The sequence below is a fragment of the Hyalella azteca genome, unplaced genomic scaffold (assembly GCF_000764305.2).
Source record: "Hyalella azteca isolate HAZT.00-mixed unplaced genomic scaffold, Hazt_2.0.2 contig5661, whole genome shotgun sequence".
Classification (NCBI taxonomy): Eukaryota; Metazoa; Arthropoda; class Malacostraca; order Amphipoda; family Hyalellidae; genus Hyalella; species Hyalella azteca.
In genome coordinates this window covers 25,423-42,938 of record NW_025935843.1, presented here as the reverse complement: position 1 = coordinate 42,938, position 17,516 = coordinate 25,423, and the positions used below count along the sequence as shown (strand labels likewise).

At 38.2% G+C, this 17,516-nt stretch overlaps 1 protein-coding gene across 1 annotated transcript; it reads left to right on the top strand.

Annotated features, from left to right (window-relative positions):
- Nucleotides 1-331: 331 nt before the first annotated feature.
- LOC108671588 (receptor-type tyrosine-protein phosphatase delta-like) lies at nucleotides 332-17,363 on the top strand (the record flags this gene model as incomplete). Its single annotated transcript, XM_047880598.1, has 24 exons — nucleotides 332-628; nucleotides 1,074-1,349; nucleotides 2,233-2,316; nucleotides 2,615-2,890; nucleotides 3,304-3,600; nucleotides 3,904-4,179; nucleotides 4,474-4,782; nucleotides 5,246-5,463; nucleotides 6,142-6,326; nucleotides 7,001-7,085; nucleotides 8,046-8,175; nucleotides 8,533-8,594; nucleotides 9,040-9,174; nucleotides 9,586-9,717; nucleotides 9,871-10,031; nucleotides 10,554-10,692; nucleotides 11,242-11,437; nucleotides 11,853-11,914; nucleotides 12,311-12,445; nucleotides 12,771-12,905; nucleotides 14,589-14,749; nucleotides 15,154-15,292; nucleotides 15,592-15,667; nucleotides 16,104-17,363. Coding segments are annotated over 21 exons (3,695 nt in total), but the record flags the coding sequence as incomplete, so codon positions are not given.
- Nucleotides 17,364-17,516: the final 153 nt, after the last annotated feature.

Genomic DNA, 17,516 nt, shown 5'->3' with positions numbered 1-17,516 from the left:
GCTTGAGCACATTGTATAAGACATCGTGGGATGTAAGAGGGTTTAGTTTATTGAAATTGAAATTAAAATGTAGGGGGTAAGGGAACATTCTGGTTTTTATCATCCAAAAAGGTAATCAGTCTACTGAAATTTTTGTTTTCATTCGATCACTTTCTCCCGAAGTGACGGATTTCCCTGTCACGGTCGTCTTTGTTAATTTACACTCTAAAACTTCCTTATAAGTGCCAAAGTGAAATTTATTATAAGATTTACGTATAAATTGAAGCTCATTCAGAAAAAGGCATTGTCAGACGAGCATCCGCTGATTAATCGGTTAAATTTTTTTTGGCAGTTCCTCCTGAGGTTACGGATCTCATTGGCACGAATGTGACGAGCACCACCATTGCGCTGTCGTGGTCGACGCCCGACACGGAGTGCGACATCACAGGCTACAGCGTCAGCTACTACGGCGAGATCTTGTGGGGGGACGGCAACTGGGTGAATGGATCGAGATCTGTAAACGGGAGCCAGGAATATGTCGAGATTGTCGGTCTCACTCCGTACACGCAATACTCGATCACGGTCGTGGCTTCGACTGAAGCGGGGCCTGGAATGCCTTCTGATCTAATCATTACCACTGACGAAGCGTGTGAGAAATCAATACCTGTTCCGATGTGGTCATTTAATTAAAGAAGCTTTGAGTTTTGGATTTATTGTTTATATATTAATTCACGAAATAATCAATTGAAAAGACCTGTTGGTATAGATAGTCCTAAATGGTAACAAGACATTTAAATTTGGTAAATACTTAATTTAATTGATAAAACCAGATAGGAGTAATTAATAATCAAGCGCAAGAAAATAGATGAGCAAAGTCACCACATTCTTTCATTCTCGTAGTTTCATAATCTTTGCATGTTTTTCAGTCTAATTATCGTAACAATTTCCAAGCAAATTCATAGAATGAATCGGCACAATAGCTCTCTTATTAATCAGTAAGCAAAAAGAAAAGCGTTGAAGTTAGTTCATTGTCTGTTTATCGTAAAATACTGTTAATAAACAAAATTCAAATCTGTCATTTTGTTATCCTGCAGATCCTTCTGAAGTTCGTAACCTGATGGCAAACTCTACGAGTCCAACAGAGATATTGGTATCGTGGGATGTCCCTGAGCAAGAGAATGGAATTTTGGGCAACTACCTCATAACTTGGGATGATGGATCTGGAGATAATCAAGCAGCTGAAGTCAACACCACAAGCTACCTCATTGAAGGCCTCTTCCCTTGCGTCCTATATAACATTACCGTCAAGGCTCAAACTGGAGCAGGCTATGGGGAGGAGAGCTACATCGACGCTACGACTGATTCAGATGGTGACAATATTCTTATTGTGTTCTAAAATTAATTTTGAGAATATTTCGGGCGATGTTGTCAAGGCTAGACATTGTCCGGCTAAGAAAAGGGTGTCAATTAATTGTGGAAGAATGAGTGGGTGGTATAATGTTACTGGCTTGTTATTCAAGATGTTATAGATGGCGTCTATATTGATGCAATTGAAACATTTGTGAATTTCATCTCAAATGTTTTCTTCTGGTTATCCTGACCACGAATTGAATCAAGAGCTGATGTTTCAGACTTTCTATTGATTTTCTCACACTAATAAAATTCGAATACACCCAATATGCACCGAATTTTCTTCCAAAGCATTCCCTTAATTAAATAAATGCTCTCAGCAGTACTTGTTGCTAGCAAAGATCGCTTAAAAATTATCAGAGCAGCCTAATTCACAATCGTTTTCACCATAAAAAAAGATTGCATTCTAGTGAAATTTCTGTTTTCACTCGACCAGTTTCTCCCGGAGTGATGGATCTCACTGTCACGGTCGGCACTGTCAATCTCTACTCTAAAATATCTTGATGCCAATACATAATTTTTTATGCGATCTACGTACGAAAAGAATCTCACTCACAAAAAAGCACTGTCAGATGAGCATCCGCTGATAAATCGATTAAATTTAAAAAAATTTGGGCAGTTCCTCCGGAGGTTACGATTCTCATTAACACGAATGTGACGAGCACCAGCATTCCGCTGTCGTGGTCGACGCCCGACACGGAGTGCAACATCACAGGCTACAAGCCTACAACGTCAGCTACTACGGCAAGGTCCTGTGGGGGAACGGCAGTTGGGCGAATGGATCCTGCTCAGTTAACAGCTCGGAAGAATCTTATGTTATTACCAATCTCATCCCGTATACAGAATACACGATCACGGTCGTGGCCTCGACTGCAGAGGGGCCCGGGAGACCTTCTGAACCGCTGGTGACTCGCACTCTGGAAGCGCGTAAGTGCCTTTGTCGGTTTGGTCTGTTTGCAGGGCAAGCGAAATATGAATTGGATATAAATTGAATACAAATACTCTCGCCCGTTAGTTCAGAAAATTGCTCCTGTGAATACCGAAGATATAATCATATTTATTCGCGTTGTGACATAATTAATTTCCGAAATCAAATACATAGGTTAAGAGGCCCGCTCAATTAAGAAGAGAAAGTTAATCGATTAAGGCGAGCTCATTAACAAGATACGATATATCTCCGGTTCCTGGGCAATTTTCAACTTGACATCAATTTGTTATCTTGCAGATCCTTCTGAAGTTCGTAACTTGACAGCAATCACCTCGGGTCCGAAGGAGATACTTGTATCGTGGCAGGTCCCTGAGGAAGAAAATGGAATTTTGGGCGATTACATTATAACTTGGGATGATGGATACGGAGATAATCAATCAACTGCAGTCAACGACACAATCTTCCTCATCGAAGACCTCAACCCTTGCGTTCTCTACGACATTACAATCACGGCTCAAACAGGAGCTGGCTATGGGGAGGAGAGCTACACCAACGAGACGACGGAAACCGAAGGTGCCGACAGTCTCATGACGCTTTACAATTAAGTGACGCTCATTCTGACAATTTCGGAGGATAATAGTTAGAGATAATATTCTTAAGAGAAGAAATATTTTCGAAGAATATTTAGGATTTTAGGATTTGATTAATTGTGTAAGATGTGTACACACCAAATTGTCGGATAAGGTTAGATTTCCTCTTCTGCTTGAATGAACCGCCCAAGATTTAATCTTTGTGACTAACAAATATATTGAAGTTAAATTATGTTACCCTGAGACGTCTTGGATTTTTCAACATGCACTTTAAAATTTATTTTTATGATAAATAGGAATTTTTTATCGCTATCTACGTATAAATAGAATCTTACTCACAGAAAGATACTGTCAGACAAGCATCTGAGATAGACCGATTTGAACTTTGCTGGGCAGTTCCTTCCGAGGTTACGGATCTCACTTGCACGAACGTAACGGACAGCAGCATTTTGCTGTCGTGGTCGAGGCCCAACACCACCTGCGTCATCACTAACTACAGCGTCAGCTACTACGGCGAGATCTTGTGGGGGAACCACACTTGTTTGAATGGATCGGTCCCTGTAAACGGTGACAAGGAGTATGTCGAGATAGATGATCTCACGCCGTACGCTCAATACACGATCACGGTCGTGGCCTGGACAGAAGAGGGGCCTGGAAATTCCTCTGAACTAGTCACCAACACTAAACAAGCGCGTGAGTGTTTTGGTCGGTTTAGATGTTCGAAGCTATCGAAGTTTAAAGATAAAAATATTATGGCTTCATTTAAACTTCCGGTACCACCAGGATTTTCTATCATAAACGCTTACGTACTGATCCAGATGTGATGTTTATGTGATAAAAATGAACACAAAAAAGGTAACATAATTAGGCGAAAAAATATCTTCTTCAATCATAAAAAAGCAATCACAATACGATTGATGTCGGATCACCATCTTGAAATCGTAAAGTAATGGTTCACCAAGCGAGATTCGAGTAAGCCTATTTGTTATCTTGCAGCACCTTCTGAAGTCCGTAACCCGATGACAAACTTCACGAGTAAGACAGCGATATTTGTATCGTGGGAGGTCCCTGAGAAAGAGAATGGAATTTTGGGCGACTACCTGATAACTTGGGTTGATGGATCAGGCGATAATCAATCAACTGAAGTCAACACCACAAGCTTCCTCATTGAAAACCTCATCCCTTGCGTCCTATATAACATTACCGTCAAGGCTCAAACGGGAGGTGGCTATGGGGAGGAGAGCTACATCGACGCTACGACTGGCACTGAAGGTTTTTTCAGCCTTAATATGAAACAGAATCATTACGTTACTTTCAGATTCACGAACCTATCAACGGTTTAGTGGTTCTTGTGCTTGAGTGAGAAAAATATTTGCTGATTTCGAAATTAGAATTTAATGAGTCGTTAAGTTGAGTAACTGCTCATTAACTCAGTCGTTAAGTTGAGTTTAATGGGGAACTGCTGTCGCAGTTGAATATGATTTTATTTGCTCCCACTGAAAAGTTTCGAATAGATATATTTTTTTAAATAGGAAAAAATTTTTTAGTTATCTCCTCCTTCCTCAGTTCCGCCAGCGGTGACATCCTTGAGTGACGTCTCGTTGGCAAGTCGCTCAATGACGTTGACATGGGACAGGCCTGACACGGAGTGTGAGATAACAGGTTACTTCGTCGACTATATCGGCGAGGTGCTCTGGGGGGACAACAACAGAACAGAAAACACCACGTACGTTCCCGGCGACGGTAACAATACAGAGGAGGTGACGCTTGTGCAGCTCACGCCCTACACCAGCTACAACGTCGTCGTTACGGCGGCCACGGACGCCGGCAAGGGCACGTCTGCAGCTCCCCTCCTGACGCAGACGTTGCAGGACGGTGGGTGTGATGTCGTTATTGATCTACTCGTGCATGAGTATGGGGAAACTAGGTAAAATAATATGGGATATGTTGGGAGATTACAAATGAGGTACCGGCATTGTTATAGCAGCGAATTTATAAGTAGCTAATGTGAAGGCAAGATATACGAAGTTTCTTAATTAAGAATAAATGTTTCAGTGAAGTAATCATAAAAACTTAATTTGCAATCATATTCACAGCGCGGTATCATTCTAATGATCGCGGCTGAAAATCGTGCGTACACATCTATTCATATTTCATGCATGGTCGCAATTTGCACCATCGTTTCACTGCTGAACAAATACGTTACAAAACAACAATTAACTCTCAATCGCACTGTATTCGGGAAAAGTTACAGAAATGTTAACTTTTGACACGAGCTAACACATTAGCATTAACATTTTTTTCAGATTTCTTGTGTGTAACTTCATTTATTGTGCAGCTCCTTCTGAGCCCAGTATCAAGCCGTACCAAGCACGTCACAAGACGCTGGAAATATTTTGGTCTAAGCCGGAAATCCTGAACGGCGTTTTGCTGCGGTACCAAATCATACTCCGCCAAGACGATACCATCGTGGCGACGTACAACGCTTCGTCAACGCAGGACCATTGCGTATTTGATGACCTGCGATACGAGACACCGTACAACGTTACAGTCGAGGTCAGATCTTCGTAATATTGTTCCTCTCAATCAACTATCTTTGCTTTTATTTTGCGCTTGAGAAAAGGCCCTATATATAGCAATTACTAATGAAGTACAACTATATGGTCCCCGGGTAAGTCAGCACGATTTAGGAGATTTCTGGTATAAAGGTCCTTTTCATCACTGATGCAGTTGAAGTGTAATCTGACAAGAAGTATGTGTTCTGAGGTTAGATATGTTTTGATAATCAATATTTCTTTTATATAATCATCATTAACATCATTCGTCCTACATTTGGTGGGTCTCGATAGCCTTACATGCAGGTAGACAAAAAACTTACGAAGACTATCATATTTCGAAAATTTTTCAATAGAGAAACTCTCTCTCAAATGAGTGGTAAAAATTTTTAAATCCTGATAAAAAAACAAGGCTCGTAAAGTTAAAACTTTGATTCCATATGAATTAAATCATTTCTCAATTTTCAATATTTTTAGCGCATTTTCTCATTTATGGAAAAAATGCACTATTGTGCTCGCCATGTCCATCCGTCCGTCTCTCTGTCGTCCGTGACTTCACGTTTTCGTCGACGAGAATATGCGCTCTTTGTCACTCACTGCAGTGAGTACTGAGTTACATTTTTTTGTGAATGCATGCTGATAAAATATTTACTAATGATTAGTTTTCTTCATCTTCCAGGCTTGGACGGGAGGCGGTGTGAGCAGGAACAGCGTCACTGCGATGACCGTCGACTCCCCAGTTCCTCTAATCGTGGGGCTCACGATATTCGCTATCATCCTCGTAGTGCTTGTGGTCTTGGGCTATGTTAGGAGAGACGTTGTTCGGCAGCAGATGAAAAAAATAAAACCACAAAAAGCTCACACGTGAGTAGGGCACTATTTGTTTTATTTTACGCTTTTTATAGTGTACTTGCAATTCGTATTCTCCTGCCTTATATTCAAGTTGTTCACTGGCATATTTCATCACTTTTTGTCGTGTTATTATTTAATTTATATGGTCGATTAAGCATGTAATTCATTCTTTATTAACTTTAGATTCGAAAGAGAAATAACGCTACCTATTCAAACGGTATATTTTTCAGAGATAGAAAAATTAAATATGAATGGTTTAATGGCCTACACTTTTCAGTGTCACATTTCTCTAGTGTGTTTTTTTAATGTGTCTTATTTCTGCACCCCCTTGTGATCGTCAATATGCTAACGGCCTGGAAATAATGCTCGAGTAACCGAAATATTGAGACCAAATTTCGTAGAATTGATATGATTAAATGAGCTCTTCAACAGACGAGGTTAACTATGAGCTCAACACGTGTTATTAATGGTCTCTATCGTGGCGTAGGTGTTTGTTCAATCTTTTAATAGCTGAAAAATTAAATTTTTATGATATTTTTATAAATATATTTTTAAGTTCCGATATGCCTCAGTGTCCGAAGAATTTTTCATTAGGTACGTCTCATTTGATTCTGAATGTTTGATGTTAGGGTTCTTAATTATAATTTGATTATTTTTATATGCGAATTTTTTAATTACATACACAGCAACGGAAGCGCGGCAACAATTACTGAAGTTTTTCCAACGTTAACCAGCTCTGGACCAGGAGCCGGTTTATGGCGCAAAATAAATGCAAGTATAATAATAAATATTTTTCATTTATAATATTCAGTGTGAACTTATTCCAACAAGTTTACGTTAGAGTTGGATCTGTCGCATATCTGGATCGGCCATATCAACAATGCAATCGATTGAAGATATTCTCGGGACTCAAACGGTTTGATAAATAGAGAGAGTTTAGTATCGATCTCCTTTTGCTCCCGGCATGCTATTCAAACATATTCACAAAAATTGACCATATCCCATGGGCTTTTATTTGAATTTCTCTCGAATTTATCAATGTTTCACTTTTTATTCATGGCTGCCACGTGTAAATATAATAAGTGACTTCCAAATAAGATGTTTTGATCACTCAACCTCCTTCACCACGGAACCATCCACTTGGAAAATGACAATTTCCAACGCGTGGGGGCGATTGTACAAACTTTTCTCTTTCGGGAGATATTTATTTAAAAACTAGAGAATGATGTTTGTTGAATTGTTACAGAGAATCAATGAGAATGAGCAAGGTCATGGCAAATTAATCATAATCTTCATCTTTATGTGAAAGTGAGTTTTTTTCCTTCCATATTGAAGTGAAAGAAAAATCCTCGATGCAAAAAATTGTAAACCTGCTTCTAGAATGAGTCAGACGTTAAATCAATGGATATATGAAATAAATATGCCCATAAGTTAAGTGGCTCAAAATATCAGCCCGATTTAATAAAAATTGTTATTGTAGCATCCAGGCGATCAACATCCAAACATGACATTCATTGAAACGCATTACAAAGACAGAACGTGCCAACAGCGTCTCCTACTTTGTAGGAGACGCTGTTGTTCATATGAGCACGCTTACGTACTCATATGAACATCATTTTCATTTTTACAATGTATAAGACTTAGTTTCATAATCTGACGTCTCAAGTGAATTGAATGATTTCAACTTTCGCATTCAATAAGTAATACAGTTTAAATGTATCTTCTTGGCAGGATATGCAAGAGTCGGACGGCCTTCTTCTGCTGCAGGAATTTTCGAACCTCCGAGGCATCTCCTACGCCGGCACGACAGAAGTAGCGGCGGCTAACCCATCCAAGAACCGCTTCATCAACATCCTTGCCTGTAAACTAGTCATGATGCTATTTCATTTTAATTAAACATTTAATGAGAAGATATTCAACTCGAAATAAACTGTTGGAAACTTTATTTCGAGTTTAAGTCAGAGTAGAAAGTTTTCAACCCTCTCAATTTTGAAACGTTATTCGTTTAAAAGTCACATTTTTGAGGAAAGTTGAGTAAGAGACATTGCGTGAAACTTATTTCACCAATTGCACAATCGAAAAAAAAGAAAATATGGCTACTATAGTGAATGATTTTTAAATAAAGAACGAAACAGATTGCCTGGTTACTGGAACTGATTAGAAAGCATATTTTTCAACGCCAAGGATATTTCGTTAATTAACATGATTTGGTTCACAGACGACAACTCCAGGGTAATGTTGGGAAGTTACGGTGACTACATCAACGCGAATTACATCAGGGTAAGTTGGGAGTTAATTAAAAATCTCGGTGAACATTTTCATTTTCACTGCAAGATTGTGTGCGAACATAATCTGTTCTATAAAAAGTATCAATATTTTGTTTTCTCACACACAGATATATTATTCAACAGAGAATAAGCCTAAGAGAATTTTATAAATTTTTATTTTTTCGCAGTGCTTGGTATTTATCGACTTGTTTAGAAACAGTAATTATTTTTATTTGTATGAATAATGTTTGAGATTTCCAAACTATATATTACGTCCCATTTTAAAATATGCATCTTACATACCATTTTGATCTATGAACCAAATAATATTTCTTCACTCGAAGAGTTTTCTGATTTTACGCTTTATACTACTCTTAATTATTATTTAATAATAATTTGTAATTTAATAAATAATAATCGTAATTATTACTTATTAATAATTAAGATAACATTCCCAGAATTACGACCAATCGGATTATTTCATCGCCGCACAAGGTCCTCTGCAAAGCACCCTTACCGACTGGTGGCAGATGATGCTCGAACAAAACGTCAATTTCATCATAATGCTCACTAACTGCCTTGAAAAGAATAAGGTAATATGATGAGCAATCAAAGTTCATAATTTAATCCATTTCACCATTTGTACTAGTTATGTAACAATAAATTTCGATAAATATAAATAAAACATGTTTCATTAGTGTCAGAACTTGCATGATTTTATATTAAATTCAAATTGTTTCATTACATGAGTTACGAAAGTTATTAACTTGCTAAAATAAATAACTTTAGTTGAATGGACCAGCAATTCACTACATGGTGTACATAATTATTATTATTCGATTATCGATCGAATGAATGACCTAATTTCAGTTCCATTAAACAATCGAAATAAATAAAAATTGAATGCAACTAGCTCGATGGGAACAAATCTGTGATTTATAGAACTTTTAAACATTCAGAAAATCGTCATTCATTCATGCCTTTTCAAAATTGTTTTTGAACAGGTGAAATGCCATCAATATTGGCCAGAAGAGAATAAGATATTGGAGGCTGCACCCAACCTGTTTATTTTCAACGCTGGGGAGCAGCAGCAGGCTGATTACACCATTCGTGACTTGCGCATCACTGATGCTCAGGTGAGAAACAGAGGCAAAAGTTACTTTAAAGTAAATTTGTCGAAAGTTTCGAATTTGTCTCAAGTTCCTGAGCCTTAAATATTTCCTAAGATAAACGTAGAAAAGATGAACTCTTGTTAAGCTACGTGCACTTTATTGTCCCTTATCTCGCAGCATCGTCATCTACGGTCCGTCAAGCAGTACCACTTCCAGGCGTGGCCAGACTTCGGCGTGCCTCAAGACCCGGGTGTTATCCTCGCGTTCATCGGGGACATCACGAAGGAATTGAGCAGGGAGGCTCAAGCGTCGGACTCACACATGGTTGTGCACTGCAGGTCAGGGGCCGAAAAATGTAAATGCCCGCGAGTCGTAAAGTCATCAGTCATTAAAAATTTTTGAATGTAACGTTCTCAGACCAAAAATTTGCAGGAATGCGTGGATGATGCCAATAAATTTATTTGGCTTGCCATAAACCTCGTTGTGTTTGAAGCCCAAATCGCGCATCTGGCTTGTGCACTCGTAACTAAATCAAAATATACACTATTTACAATAATGTAAAATTCTATCACAAACATCAGAGCGATCAAAAATAATTTTACACATTTCGGAGGCTTGGAGCAGAAAGGAGCCACCTGAATATCTATTCTATTTCATTTGAGGTGACTATAGAGCCAACGTAAATTTTTAATTAAATGCAGTGTGAACATGACATTAAAATGTTTCTCTATGAATTTGTTTGGAAAATTAGATTTTTTGTAAAGTTGTCTGAAGAAATATGTAAAGACTGAATTTTTCAGTTCATCAAAGCAAATTTATATCTCAAATATGACTTTATTGTAATTCTTATATTTGTGCAGTGCTGGTGTCGGGAGAACAGGCACCTTTATATGTGTGTGGAACTTATGTCATCAGTACAAAAGAACCCTCGAGGTCTCGGACGTTCAGCGAGAAGTCCTGGCAATGAGGGAGCGTAGATGCATCATGGTGCAGACCAAGGTACAAACAAAAGCGCAAGTAACATTTTTCTACCGCATTGAAACGGACGGGCTATGTTTTGTTTATTCTAAATTATCATTGACATAGAGCAGGGATCTCAAACCGTAGTAAAATATTTCAGTTTATTTTGTAAATAAATTCTTTATTATTTTATTTATTCCAGTTCTGTTTAACGACAGGGCCAACTGGTGTCGCAGCAATTTTTTGCGTGATCAAGAACCTGTAATGCTTATGGCATCACCAGCTGTGGTTTCTCGTTGTTGTTCAATTACCGGCTGATGTAAACTAATATTTCATAAGAACTTCTTAATAGGACTATTCACTTTGAGTCATGTTTTGTCAGTTAAAAAAAACGTATCTTACCTGATACCAAATCTAAAATAATGGTTCCAGTAATCTTAAATCTGGTGAAAACGACCTCTATTGATCCGAGTTTCTCGATAGCAGAGCCAAATCTTGTAACTTGATGGCTCATCGAAAGTATCAGTATCCGTTATTAAATATTTTGTCAGAATGATCAGTCAATTCTATTTAATTTGTTGTCTACAGGAGCAACTCTTGTTCGTGTACCGATGCTACGCCGAGTACGTGTCGAGACAGCAGAATTGGCCACTGGCTGACTCCTGGGAAGAAGCCAAGTACAAAGAGTTCACTGCCATCGAAGAGTCCGCCTCTTCCTACAGCACCCTACTTGCCGAGAGGCCCGAGAGCAAATGGAAGAATAGATACATTAACATCTTGCCTTGTGAGCTGAAACTGATTAAACTTGTCGCATTTGCTTGATTTCGTGTTTAGGTTTTCTTGCTTTTTTCACATTTGTTACAACGTTTGGAAGTGGCATGTTTTTACTTTAATTCGAAATTTCTTACTTAACCTTGTAATCCAGAGGAATTATAAAATAACTTGTTAATATTAGATCTTGTTTAACCTGGCAAACATCTAAAAACAAAAATGGATCAAAACAAGAGCGCTTATTTTACAGATTGATTGTTGCATCGGTAAATCAAAACGATAAACCTAGATTTATGAATGGTGAAGAATATAATATCATCTAACATCGATTCGTTCTAGTTTAAAACATGAATTAGTTTAATTATAGTAGGAATGGAACTTTATCTGTAAACTCGAGAAATCAAATAAACAATTATTCAACTTTGCAGATGACCACAGTATCGTCAAGCTGCAGGACCCCGGAGGCTACATCAACGCAAACTTTGTGCTAGTGAGTTTTCGAGTCATGTGGCACAACCTTGACTATAATTAACATTTTGTTCTGAGTATTCTAGAACATTTTGTTAGGAAAAGTTGTGAAGAATTTATTTTAGAGCTATACATTAATTCGCGAGCATTAAGGATATGGTAATGGAACTGTTGCAATTTTAATACTCGTAATTCGTCATAAAATTGGCACAAATAAATCCATAATCATCAAAGCTCTTTTTCATACCTGACTAAGTGAAAACTTTCTAAGTTCACAGTTCATCCTATCATCCGTGCGAAAATTAATGACGTGGGATATTAGTCGTAAGAATATTGCAGATATTGTTTTTATTTTCTCAAGGTATTATAGTTAAAAGGAATATTTGTTGACCTATTGTTACCGAGATTCATGCGACAGGACCACCAAGACCAGCCGTCCTTCATCGCCGCTCAAGGCCCCACAGACTCAACTGTCAACGACTTCTGGCAGATGGTTCGGGAGCAAAATGTTGCCATCATCGTGATGCTCACAAATACAACCGAGAAGGGCAAGGTTCGTCTCCAATTAACAGTTTATTTGTTTGCATGCTACTATTCAACTGTGATAACTTTCATTCGTAAATGACATCATCAGATTCATAAAACTGAGTCAAACGTGCAGTGGAAATCAATATATAGCAATATTATTTCTTATTACTGCTCAATAACTTGAGAATTTGTGTGTAGCTTTTAATTTATCCCGTTTATTCATTTATAAATTGAAAACGGTTCTTAGTGTCAAAGATAATCATTACATCTAAAACGTTGAGATGTATTCATTTTTGGCAAGCAGTTAGAAATAATAAAGCTTATGACGTTTTCGGCTTTTCTATACTAAGGTAAAGTGCGCTCAGTACTGGCCTGAAGAATCCCAGTCATTGTTGCTACCGGATGGGCTCCGTGTGACGAACCTGGGTGAACGTGAACACGGGCTCTACGTCGTGCGCAAGCTTAAACTTGACGATGAAAAAAGAGTAAGCTTGTTGCTGGCGTTTTATTTTATGCTGGCACTCATCATCATCTTGTATTTTGTTCATGTTCGAGCTCGTTATTAATCTTTAATTTGTAGGTAAATTCATGTTGCAAAAATATCGAGATCTCCATTTATTTGCTTGAAGCTTCCATAAGGTATTTAGTTCATATTATAAGAGGTTAGAGATGTCTGTTTGGAGGGCATCCGCATACTAGTACGAAATTCACTCCATTAATGACAGGGAGTATGAGCTGCCGGTGAATGATAGGCCTCTGATTTATATCACTCATATAAACTATATTGTTTGAATTTTGAAAGTTGATAGAAAACAAGTCGGTAGCTTATAAAAATATGGCGCTTATACAGCGGTCATCCTAAAGCAGAAGTCACGGTTGAGTCGTGTCACAAGAGGACGCGCATGTTGCGCAAGCTCACAACTGGCCTTTTCACTATGCCGGTTTAAGTCTATTGACGCATTTTGTGCTGAAGCGTTTCAGTAAAAAGACTGAAGTGAAGTCACTGAAGAAGAATACGAAAATAGAGTGGTAGCGAGTAAAAAGAGGTTCCCTGTTTTACTTACTGAAAAAAGAGGATAAACTAGTGAGTGAGGACACATTGTTGTATCCAGCCTGGCTTTCGGTTAAGCCTAATTTCTCCTGAGACGGGCTTTGTCACTTTTACCCTGCCTAGCTCTGTCCCTCTCTACCCGGCTGCCGCGTCGATCCCTTCATTCCCTCAGCCCACCATTGTTTCTCCCTTGCTCAGTAATAGTGCTGGGATCGCAATTTTCGACGGAACTTTTACTCTACTCAATTCAATTCAGTCTCAAATTTTAGTTTTTTCTCTGTGCATAGTTTTTCTCTGGACAGAGAGGTAAATTTCTTCAACGCCGACACTTCTATTCTATTCTAAAAAGCAAGTCGAAAAGCCTTCTAGTTTCGCTGGACAAAAAAGTCAAAATCAAATCAGCTCACTTAGAGCTGAAAGTTTGCCAGTACTGCGCATCGGTCTCGGTGATCGAGGTTGATCAGACACAGAAGATTTCATTTGTATCAGCTGGACTGAACACCTCACGCATGCTGTGAATCTCTGCGCGAGGTTGATCAGACACGGGAGAGAAAAGTGCAGGAATCGGCGGCAGGCCAAATCAGGCCTATTATTAGCGCCCACATTACTATGGTGAAAGCAGTTATGCAAAGATACACAGACTGGGCATGTAGGTTATTGACACCTAAGAAGAGGTAATCAGAAGCTACGATATAATCAATTTAACAACTGTTCTAACCTAATTTTGGTAAGTAAGCATCTCTAAACATAAATGCTTTTATATCCATTGTTCACGTAAACTTAAAGGAAAATTGAGATTTACCCTGAATTTCATGGTAAATCGTAATCGACGCTCGCACCAGGATCATTTATTTGTAATCGTATCGTATTATCAAAATAAGATTGCTGTCGATACGCGTTCACTAAAACAAAAGACTGCCTCAATATCGTAGATTCGAAAGAAGGAATATGACTCATTTTTGAAGTTTTTGACATCTTAAGCTTTAAATAACGTTACATGAAGCATACTTGAGGAAATAAAGATTGATTTTTGTTCGTTACTCGTGAAAAGAGAAATTTGCAAAGACCTGTGCAAATGGATATCTGAAGCTTAAATTATTCATGTACTCCCCCACAGAGAAGCCTTTCCAGGACCACTTTGCAGTACCACTTCCTGGCATGGAAAGACTTCGGAGTACCTGAGGACCAAGAAAGTCTACTGCAGCTCATCAGCGCTGTCTAGACTGACCTGGCAGCTGTGACACCTGCTGCCAACCAGCACATTGTCGTGCATTGCAGGTATGGTAGCTATGCAAACAGGCTAATTCAGGTGAATTTTCGGCACCTTCAAGAGTGACTTGGCAGATGTGAAAATTGTTGCTGTTGCCAAACTGCACATTGTCGTGCATTGCAGGTACGGTGGTTATGCCTACTGGCTAATTTGGGTGAATTTTGGGGAAAGGTCTATCAGTTGCTAAGTCTAGGAATGATCTATTTTCGCTAGTAGACTGTCCGATACATGACTTAAAACACTCTCGAATTCGTTACTTGCACTGCTACTGATGCTGAGTAACAAGATGAGAATACAAGCTATTATGACAAATTTTAAACCGAATCACTCATTTTCGTTTATCGTGTATACAAAGTTCTAATATCTCTTACCTTTTCACATACTTACCAGCATATATTTTTTCCTATCTCAGTGCGGGTGTGGGGAGGACGGGAAGCTTCATCGCTGTCTGGAACTTGTGTCATTTGTTCAAGCTTCATCGACGAGAGACGAGCGTTCAGAGCGTAGTGCTGGCACTACGAGAGTCCAGAACAAAGCTTGTCCAAACTAAGGTATAAGCTTTTGTCCCGTCGGTGCAATCAATTGATGATTTCGTATTGTTTTGTGGGGCACTTGAAGATATATTAGTATCGATGGTTTGAAATCTGGTGGACTTTCCAGTGAATTTTGAAGGCTATTTCAATAAATTATTAGGCATATACAGCAATGAATTATTCAGCTTATCAAAAAAGTCATGAAATTACACACATTTCCTCTTGGAACCAAACAGCAAAATTATCACTTTTATTCCTCCGTTATCAATAATTTTAGGTTAAACTACGAGAAAAATTTTACAACTGCTTGATTTCAGGACCAGTACCTGTACGTAAACAAATGCTACGAAGCCTTCCGAAAATCTCCAGACCGCTGGCCTCTGCCAGAGTACGGTAAGTTATAGCGTTGTTCATCACATTCACTGTCATAAATACACCTTCACTACTCCATAAAAATATTAGTTCTTTCATTTTTAGTCTTCTCAGCAAGTAAGAAAATTTAATGGTCAGTGAGGAGTCACGAGGTTTCTGATTTTGTATCGTCTGATATAAAGTATCGCTGAAAACTTTTTACAGTTTTTTTTTTCATTATTATTGTTCACCAAATAACGATTAATCTCGTGAAGTGATGGTCGATGTGGAATTAAAAATTTTGTCGTTAGCTGATTGAATAAGCGTATGCAGGTTCCATTATCACACATTTATATTCTGCTGGAATATTTGTGCAGCAATATTAGACGCTGACACAGTTTAATTTGAACATTTAACTTCTCTTTGCTAGTCTACTTGTATTATTTGCGGTGAAAGTTTGACTGAAGTTTTATTACAGTTCCTTCCAAGAATGGCATCGCTGAACCTGCTATATACGAGAACTGGACTGGGAATCAAGTCGACGACGATGAGAACTTCTATGAGAACTTCGACATGGCCCCCAAATAAGCGCAGCACTGCGTGCGTGCCATTCATGATAAATATTAACTCGCTTAATAATCGGGACTATGCAGAAACTGCTCATCCTATATGATATTTAAACGAAGTTTTAATGCAAAGTAACAAAGGTACAGGTCAATATTTTGAAAATTGAGCAATAGAGTAGTTCGTAAATAAGAAGGCATGACCGAGAAACTAGTGAGCGGCTCAATTTTTTCATCCAAGACGATTAATTTCTCAGGTCACTTGGACCGAAGTTTGTGTTCTTACTTTTAAAGTGGAAATAATAAGTGCGTGTTACAGCTTATGTTCACCAGTAGAAAAATGGGATACAGCGAATTTTTTGATAAGCTAAATTCGAACTGAATGCAATTTTAGGACACCTATCATTGTTGAATATTACTGTTAAAGGATAAGTTATTTATTAGGTAAAAATTTATCACTTGATGTGGAGAAAATTGATCTTGGCGTCAAACGCGTGCATTATTTTATTCAACGTTTAGCGTTCATCCGAATAATGCAAAATTCGTTTTTTTTTCTCATATCTAATTGTTTTTTTTTTAATTTTCCTCGTCTTCTGCTGCTACTCATGCAATGCTCCTAAAAAACTCTGTTTTCTTTTGCTACTTGTCAATTGAACGATCACTTATTTCTCATTTCTCTTAAAAAGGACTGCCGTAGTATTCATTGTCTTGTATTTCACTTTACTTGAGTCAGTATTCAAGGAGGCTTGAGTTGCCAGATCATTTTTATTCCTGATTTATAGGAGCCACTAGATACCCTACGACTGTGGTCCGGCGGCAACACGTTGTAATGTGACAACCGAGTATCGTTTTCCAGTAGATATGAGATGGCATGGCAGGTCGTGCGCGTGAGTTGTGTCGACCCCGTAGCGGCCCAAAGTGCATTCTAGTTGTTGATTTTACAGATTTTCTTTGTCAAACAGGTGATAATGTAGTAGGACAATAGCTTGATATCTTATCGTTACTTATTAATGATTACACTATATGTTCATATATATGTGGTATCTTGCTCGGAAGGTCAACAATTTGAATATAGCGTTACTGCATTATAAATTATAAACGTTAATAAAAGTGAGGGAACTTGGCATTGTTAATTATTTTTGTACATTGCATGAAATATAATGATGAAAATTCAATTTGGGCACTTATTAACCAAATTACGATAGGTGTATGAGTGACTTATTAACCAACGCAATCAGTTGTTGTTCTGACAAATGTGGTAGAAATAAGCGTACTTGATTTCAGTGATTCTATTAGAGACTTTCGAGAAACGTTACTTTTCTCATGAC